The sequence below is a fragment of the Andrographis paniculata genome, unplaced genomic scaffold (genome assembly GCF_009805555.1).
Source record: "Andrographis paniculata isolate CXL003 unplaced genomic scaffold, ASM980555v1 Contig71END, whole genome shotgun sequence".
Classification (NCBI taxonomy): domain Eukaryota; kingdom Viridiplantae; phylum Streptophyta; class Magnoliopsida; order Lamiales; family Acanthaceae; genus Andrographis; species Andrographis paniculata.
The window spans coordinates 1,947,089-1,956,656 of NW_026137608.1; the positions used below are offsets into that span (position 1 = coordinate 1,947,089).

At 32.1% G+C, this 9,568-nt stretch overlaps 1 protein-coding gene across 1 annotated transcript; it reads left to right on the plus strand.

Moving 5' to 3' along the window:
- Window positions 1-6,637: 6,637 nt before the first annotated feature.
- On the plus strand, window positions 6,638-8,812 carry LOC127265054 (secoisolariciresinol dehydrogenase-like). Its single transcript, XM_051294720.1, has 2 exons — window positions 6,638-6,790; window positions 7,983-8,812. Exons 1-2 carry the CDS (start codon window positions 6,750-6,752, stop codon window positions 8,773-8,775), a joined length of 834 nt encoding a protein of 277 aa, XP_051150677.1. The 5' UTR covers window positions 6,638-6,749; the 3' UTR covers window positions 8,776-8,812.
- Window positions 8,813-9,568: the final 756 nt, after the last annotated feature.

Genomic DNA, 9,568 nt, shown 5'->3' on the forward strand with positions numbered 1-9,568 from the left:
CCCACAAATTAAGAATTGTTATCTTTTAATTTTTTCGATAAATAATCTGTTTGCAGTTTTAATATATCTAATCTAATATTTATATGTATTATTAATATACTATAATATTATATGTATATATATACATATATTTATGGGGTCCTACAAATTTGGGCCCTGTGCAATCGCTCATGCAGCACGTGCTAATAGTCGGCTCTGTCTACACATAAGGCAATATGCAAATGCCATCAAAACTCCTCCCACGCCTAAATTAGGCATTATCCTCGGTGTAAAATAAAGAGAAAAAGTAAAGCGAATAAAATGAGGGGAAAAGATACTACCGTCCCCTAAATCACGGTGTGAGATTACGTGAGAATTTGATAGATGACATTTGGATGTTTCTTTGCAGTCGTCGCTAGAGTTTTTTTTTTTTTGTGATAATGTGAAAGAAAATGCAACAAACCAGTTCTTAACCAAAAAATTATATACCCTATCAAGAACAGAAAGAAAAAAAAATTGATTGCACTAACTAGACACAGTGGCGTGACTTGGTGTCCAGTAGAGGCTGCGTTCGAAGAATGGCAGCTGGGCGGCAGTGGAGATTGACTGATTGACAGAGATTTGGTCCGGCGAAGGAGAAAACGCAAGACACGACACGAATAGCGAGACGTGGTGGTGGGAAGAAAAAGAAAAAAAAAACAAGTGAGGACGGAAATTGAAGGGAGAAATTATTTTTAAAAATTAGGGTTTAAAAAAAATAAATTATTTTTTCACCCCTGAATTTTTATCATAAAAACAAGCACTACAAAAAAATAATATATTTGTTACGGAATTCCGTCCCTAAAGTTTACGTAGCTAACGTAATTCCATTCTTAATTCCGTCTCTAATTTCATTAGTAACGGAAAAAGTAGATTTAGAGACAAAAATGTTTTGTTACAGAAATGATTTTTTCTTGTAGTGAAGATTGGACATGCCTAAATTAAGGCTACCTTTTGAAATTTAGAATGCTCATGCCTAAATCATTGCTAAATTCTAGAAATTTCGCTTTTATTCCACTGAAAATCTTTTCGGGCATGCTCGAATCAATGCCACCTTCTGAAATTAAGTAAAATCAATTATTAAATACCGAAGCACACACAAAATAAAATTTAAAAAGTATGAAAAAAATTGGATTGCATTCCAATAACGTATTTTTTTCAACATCTTTGACTAGACATTATTCTCTTGCTAGTCATTTGATAGTACCATCACCAATCGTTTTTTTCATCTTGAAATTGGCTTTTTCACACTGTGTTTGAGTTGATGATTTTCTTACAAAAAAAGGCTTCCATAAGACTCTTACCATCTTGCAAATAATTTTGCTCCTATATATTTTGTAAATTTGACCTCACATCCAGAAATTTTGTACCATTTAGCTCAAAAAATCTTGTATTGAAGGTTCAATAACACTAATGGCGCACACAAAGTTAGAATCAACATGAACATTATCAAATATATTAGATTAAATTTTATTATCATAAAATTCAATGCTTAATGTGTCTTGCTTAACATCTATTTTAACATCAGTTGTACACATAAAAGTCCTCCTTAAGAGCAAATGTGAAGAATGAGGTAAATTCTCATCATTGATATCTAACACATAGAAATCAATAGAAAAAATCAAATTATTGACGTGAACTAAAAAATATTTTATAAGTCCTTTGGGGTATGTATTAGTCACATTAGCCAACTGAATCACAATTTCTGTTTTCTTTAAAAGTATTGCATTCAATGAGTTATAGATTGATTTAGGCATCACATTTATCGCAAGCATTGCTCTTCTTATTTCTAAATCTTCTATCTTTCAAGAAATTGAATACATACCTAGATCACTGCATTGGCTGGAATTTTTCTTTGCAAGATCGCTAAAATATTTTCGTTGACAATGATGCACTCGTCTCCCTTCATCCCTCTCTTGTTAGTGCATATGTACATAAAAATTTATGTGTATCCGGGGATTTGGCGAACCACATCCAATATTGGTATGTTGAGATCCACCTTTCTGAAAACCTCCAAAAAAAATATCTCCTTATTTGTTGTTCTTGGTGTCACTAACCTGGAAAAAAAAGAGTTTCGTTAGACTTTGTGTTGAAATGGGGTTTAGAATGTATCTTGTCAGCTTTTATATCTTCCTCTTCAATCTCTCTCTCAATGGTTTTTTCATCCTTGTCTTTTGGAACCATTGGTTTGGGCTCTCCACTACCTTATCGGTTTAAAGAGACATTATGTTCACATCATTTGGATTTTTTTTAGCTTGTGAAGGTCACGTTCCTTGTTCTTGCTCTTTCAATTTTTGTACTTTGATAGCCCGCTGCTCCACTTTTGCATCCAAATTTGTATGTTGGTCTTCATATTTTGTTAAAATTGCAAAGTGTTAGCAGTCCTGGTCTTAACTATATTCTCTAAAGACATACCTAAAGGTGCAACAGATTGAGGTGGTGGTGGTGGTGGGCGATATATCTCTTGCATTAACGCTTGTACTTGGAAATCTTAGGGTTTATTCTCATACGACAAATTCGGATGATTTTTCCATGCAAAAATATGTATTAGAGAACAAGTTGTACTATGTAGGGTGTTTGTGTAAATTCAACTGTATTAAGTTCTACAAAGCTACCTTCTTGAAGTTTAGGAAAGACCTCAGTAGGGTATTTTATACTCGTACATATGCCACATACCTTTACTTGCTGATTTTAACTAACCACTAATTGGCACACAATCATAGTTAGCTCAAAAAGCTGCTATCGAATGGGAACAAATTTAGAGCTATCAAGTACTCCACTGTCTCGGGTACCAAACTATTTTGTATATGTTGTCATTCGAAAAATCAGATCCCAAGCATTTCTAGGTATTTTGTCATCCAATCCTCCTTGACTTACAGCATAATGTTGCTTCGATCTGTCCAACTGAGTCATTCAAAGAAGTATTGGATAAACAAATGCTCAGATATCTTATGTTAAGGACATCTTGTGCACAGACACTTCAATCGCACTCAGTACTTATATAGTGTCTTGTCTGGTTGTTGCTTAATCCCATATTTTTTTCCTTAGTGTTGCAGCTCGAGACGCCAGAAAGTACTTCTCCAAAAATTTCATTTGCATGTCAAGCTATGAAGTTATGCTCCATGGAGGAAGTATTACAATCAAGTGTTGCATTCTAAGGAAAAATGGAACGCAGAACGCTCGTAGTTTAATTTGTTGCTCAGTGACTTCTGTTGGTTTCATGCTTGGCAGACAACGTCGAATTCGCGCAGTTGTTTGTGGGGCTCCTCACCTGCAAGACCATGAAAAGATAGAAGTAAGTGAAAAAATCGAATTTCAGTTCAAATTTAATAGTATCATCTATTTCATAGAAGGTAATGCAAAGAGGTTGTTGAGTTAAATTCGGAGCAGCCAACTCCCTGAATTGTCAACCAAAATATTTAAATGTTTTTGTTAATCAATTGTAGAATAATGGAAACAATGTCGAATCCACGAGGACTTCGATTTTGTTTCTTTAGTAAATTATGTAATTATTAAAAAATAGGTTTTTCAAGCAAGAATTAAATAAAAAGTTAACTATCCTAGAAAGAAATCAATTAAACCAAATAAATCAAGCAATCAAAGAAAGAAATAAAATGGAGTTATCAATAAATAAATATCTCTATTCTAAGGATTAAATGAAAAATCAGATAATGGATTTGATCATCGAACCTTGTTGGTGGTAACTATACGACCAATTGACCACGTCCCAATTGAAAGAATTAAACTAGGTATGGCCATAGTAAAAATTTCCAATTGAAAATAGCGAGAGAAAAACCCAATTCGAATATTTATTAAATTACGAAATATTTCTTATTCAATCATGCAATTCCTAGGCTAAATATGTTAACCTATTTACTACTTTATCAAATAAATAAATAATTACGGATGCAGCTATTCAATTAGCACGCAATCAATAGATAGATTTAAAATTTGACCACAATAATAAATCACATCTAATGACTATAAACACGATACGCAGAAATTGCACAAATACCAATTAATCGAAAGATTCAACTAAAATTCAAACTATCTCACAAATGCATAATTCGAAAATTCAATCCAACCTTAGACTATAATAAAAACGTTTAGCCATTAAACATAACTAGAAATCGAAAGCAATAAGGTTCTATTTTACAGAATATGATTCAAAATTGCACAACCGTTTCTTGATCGCTCTAATTGTCCACTTGATTCTTGTTTTTTCTCCAAGATAACTTTTTTTTTCTTCCTCTTTCTTGATGATAAAAACCCTGCAGCCCTCCAAATTGGCTTTTAATATTTTTTCTAATTTTCTTTTACAATTTTCTTCATCAGGCAAAATTCTAATTTTATCCCTTCAAGTTTTGATTTATCCAAACTTTCTCAAGGCATGGGCGTGCTTAAATTGAAGCAATAATCTGATTTTTTTTTTTTGCAATAATTTTCAAAAATTTTCAATCCAAACACAAAAATCAAATTCAACCAAAAATTAGTAGAAACTATGCAAAAATATAATCGAAAAGCACAATTAACTTACAAGAAGCCAGAAGAACAATAAGTTCATCAAAATCAAAAAGTAATACAACATATTTCTTGATCGAGTTTGGTGTAAAACCTAAGTTCAGGAGATTTCAATATAAAAGTATTACTAGATACCTTTCTCCATGTAATAGATAAGCTAATACACCAACAAACACACAACAGTAACTATCAATAGAGTACTAGTCTCGTTGAGAGTAATCTAATACCGGTCGGTCATCTTCTCCTGTTTGAACCTTTAGTATCTCGTTTGTCTAAACATAGTTCTAGTTATGTTGGGATCTTGAAATTTCTTTAGAAAATGAAGAATACTGCCACAAACGTTTATAGCATAAAAAATAATTTCCCTTTTGAAAATTACTTCTAAATATTGGACTATATCTTCAACTTTCCATACAAGTATTTGTCTCTGAATTCATGAGATCTATAGAACATTAGAGAATCATTGCATTATTGTAATACCTCCGGATTTTGGCCGGTGTTAGGTCAACTTCCTTGGATGAGCCGATGCTAGGTCATCCAAGAGTGAATAGAGATTAAGTGAATTGAATAGACTATTCATGTGAACTATGCATATTTTTTTTCGGAAGCCCTGCTGAAAGAACTCTAGATTTAAGCGTGCTTGCCCTAGGGTAATTTGAAGATGGGTAACCCCTAGAAAGTCTCATAGTGTGCGCATGAGTGAAGACAGAAGCGCGCTGGTAGGACCCGTGTTGACCTGTGAGACCAGTCTATGATCCCGACATACTCGACTTTGCGTGATTTGCGGGCCAAAGTGTCGCAATGAAATTGTGCATTCTATTCTCTTCCACGTATTGCATATAATAAGTTGACCACTCCACTATCCGTTTTATTCATGCCCGCAACATTTTGCACACACTATGCAGATGTCGTTCTTTGGTGTCACTTTGATAGATGGATAATACTTAGACATTATTGAATTATATGCCAAAACAAGTAAAAAAGAAGTTTATATGAACATTTCTTTTGAGTTTATACATAGTTTTACTATTTAAATTCCTGTGTTTATTTTTTTTTTTTTGAAAAAAAAAATTTTACAAAATATCACATTAAATACTAATATTGACAGCTTGAAATTGTCGGTCCAAATAATTATGTGTTTTTTTTTTAAATCTGTTGCAAAATAATAGAAAAAAAAGTCAAATCCGTCTGAATTGCAATTGTGTTTCTTTAGTTAATTATTTAATTAGAAATAGGGAAGTTGGATGCAAAAAGAATTGCTTAAATAACTATTCTAAACAAATTCAAATGAACCTGATTAAAATTAAATAATCATAAAAATAAACAATACAAATTAAGCAAGACGAAAAATATTAGCTTAAGGATTAATTAAAAAATTTTATAAATAAACAATACAAATTAAGCAAGACTAAAAATATTAGTTTAAGAATAAATTAAAAATTAGATAAAAATTTTGATCATTGAATTAAAAAATTTAATCGACCAATCGATAAATCGGTTATAGTTGTTTGTTACAATCAACCATATAATTTTTCTAAGTTTATCCATGGCAACAGTATGACCAATTAATTACGCCCCGAATTGAAAATTAAATTAGGCACGACTGTAGTAAAAATTCTCTCATCGAAAATAATACAAGAAAAACTCTCGAATATTCAATTGATTATGAAAGATTTCTTATTCAATTATGCAATTCTTAAGCTAAGCTTCTTCATATATTTCTTAGTTTATTCAATTAGCGGTCAAGATAATAAATCACACCTAATAATTGTACGAAATATAGAAATTGCATAAATATCACTTATATATAAAAAAAAAAAAAAATCATATAATCGGAATACAATTTGAATATAAATAATAAAAATTTTATGAAACCCAAATTGACATTATTACCCCCTTTTCGAAATTATTCATTTCAGTTCTTAACAAAGAAAACAACAGCATCGTACTGTTGAATTGCGTTCGGTAGGTGATGAGAGACCCTTTGGTCAACGCAACACTTGAGCATAATGACAGGAAACAACATGGTCCGGTCCGGTCCGCCCGCCATTTGATCAGATTGGATCCACTCAGTCAACATTGTTTTTCTTCAGTCAAAAAAAGCCCCCCACTGTGTGTGTGTTGAAAAGCTTTTAAAAAGGCAGAAAGACGAAGATGAAGAAGATCTGAAAAATAGATAGATCGAGTTGCTTGCTTGAACAGCTAATTCCATGGCAGCTGCTGCGTCTTCACTTGCTTCTGCACTTAAAAGGTAATTGCTTCTTCACTTGCTTCTGCGTCTTCATTCCTTCAATTGCTTTTATGTCAATTGCTTTAATATCCATTTTATTATATAAAGTTCTGTTGTAGTTGTAGTTGTAGTTGTCTCATCATCATCATCAATTATCGACTTGTTTACTACGGATTAAGAAAATATGTTTATATATAAAGAGCTAGAACAAACGTTTTGTTTTTGTAATTTATTTTTTATTAAGAGAGAGATATATATATTTCGAACTACAAAAAAAAATTATTTTTGTAATAAAATTTTTTTGTCCTTAAATTTATTTTTTCCGTTACTAATGACATTAGAGACGGAATTAGAAATGAAATTAAGTTAGCTATGGGAACTTTAGTGACGGAATTCCGTTACAAATATATTATTGTTTTGTAGTGGAATGAAGCCTACCTCATTAATGCAAAATTGTAATTTTGGAAACAAATGCGGGAATGCACCCTGTTCTCAAATGCGAGCCAGTTGTAAACAGGATGTGTAAACAAAATTATACTCTTCGACATTCAAATGTATACTCAAATTTTAAGATGCAAATCCTAATTTTTTGTTGTTTTTTTATCTTCTATAATAAAAATATACAAAAGATAATATCATTTTTTACTCGAGAAAAATGATACTCTCTCCGTCCCAACTAATTTGTCTACTTTAATTACACTACAGAGTTTTAAATATTATGTAATTAATAAATAATTAAAAAATATATTAGTAAAAATTATTATAATTTAATAAAAATAATTATAAATTAATATTAAGATGACTTAATAGTTTAATTAAAATAAAAATATATATAAATTAAGAATTTTAAAATATAATTAAAGTAAATAATTATATTTTCAAAAAATGACAAATTATGTTAAACGAACCAAAATAGAAAGAATTGACAAATTATGTTGGATAGATGAGAGAGTAATATTTTTTAATCTCCCCAAAAATAAATCAAGTACAAACTTGAATGAATGAAAAAGTACAAAATAAAATATTTTTACCCTGCAAATTGATTGAAAATAAATTATTGGACTATGTGTGTCCCGAAAAAAATATATTTATTTCTCTCACAAAACAATCCATCAAATATTATTTTCATATCAAACTCAAATTAAATTTTTTCCAAACTCATCAAAAAAAAACACACCCTTAACTTCTCTATATTTATATACGTATATTGTAGACTCGAAGGAAAAGTAGCTCTTATAACCGGAGGAGCCAGCGGGATAGGAGAATCATCAGCCAAGCTCTTCGCCAAACACGGCGCTAAGGTCGTAATAGCAGACGTCCAAGACGATCGCGCCAATTCAGTCGTTGCCGCCATAGGCCACTCCGACTCGACATTCATCCATTGCGACGTATCCAACGAGGACCACATCAAAAATGCCGTGGACACAACAGTTTCCAAATACGGAAAGCTAGACATAATGTTCAACAATGCCTTCGCCGTCGATCCCCTCAAGCCCCGCATCTTCGACATCGACAAATCCGACGTCGAGCGCGTCTTGAGCGTCAACGTCATGGGTGTCTTTCTAGGAATGAAGCACGCAGCCCGCGTGATGGTCCCAATGCGGAGTGGTTCCATCATCACTACTACGAGCGCCGCAACACGTGTGGCGGCTGCTGCAACGCATGCATACACGTGCTCAAAGTACGCGGCATTGGGGCTTACCAAAAATGTGGCGGCCGAACTTGGGAAATTCGGGATTAGGGCGAATTGCATATCGCCGTACGGCGTTGCCACGCCGTCGGTGATCAAATTTATGGGACTTGATAGTAGAGAAGCTGTGGAGGAGTATTTTAGCTCTATAGCTAATTTGAAAGGGGTGGTTTTGACCGAGGAAGATGTTGCCAAAGCCGCGCTATTTTTGGCGAGCGAGGAAGCTAAGTATATAAGCGGGGAAAATTTAATTATTGATGGGGGTTTTAGTAATTGCAATGCTGCAATGGATATATTCCAAAATGGAGAGTCTTGATTCTTGTGTTTTTTTTTTTTTTTTTTTTTTTTTTAAACTCAAATATATGATCTATATTTGTAATTTATTTTGTCGATCTTCGTTGGATGAAGATATGCGAGCATGTTTGAGAAAGTTTAAGATTTTTATTTCAGTTGAATATCACATGACAGTTTTGTTTTGAGTGAGCAATAATAATTGGACTTTATTTTAGAGTTGCACCATTTTCTGCCAAGTATTATTCCATGTGTTTCGAGGCTTATTTTAAAGTAGTTGAAGTGTCGGTATTAAAAACAAAACACTTTTGTGTGCACAAGAGGACAATAATAAATTTAGTCAAACAATGTATGCCACCTAAAATAATTAAATGATGCGTTCGCTAAAGTTGACGACGTATTAATGGCGTGTTATTAAGAAATTAGTTGAATACCGGGGGCGCGTACACAATTCTCCTCTCCCTAAATTAATATATTGCACACTTATTATTTTTTTATTACTGACATAATTTGGTATATTTTACATAAAAAAATATATATATATTCATTCAAATTATTTCACAAAATAAAAAAAACAAAAAAAAAATTAAAGAAATCAAATAAATCATGAACTTCAAATATTAATAATAAATATTCCTAATCCAATATTGATTTCAGAGTTTTGATCATTGATCACATGTATTATTCTATTGAATTTGTTGATAAATTTGTTATAGAAGCCTGACGCGCATCTAACTTTCAAATTTTTCTTACTTAGTCATTAATTAAGGTGCAATCATTAATAATTTTCTAACAGAAGTACAAATTCGGGTACGACT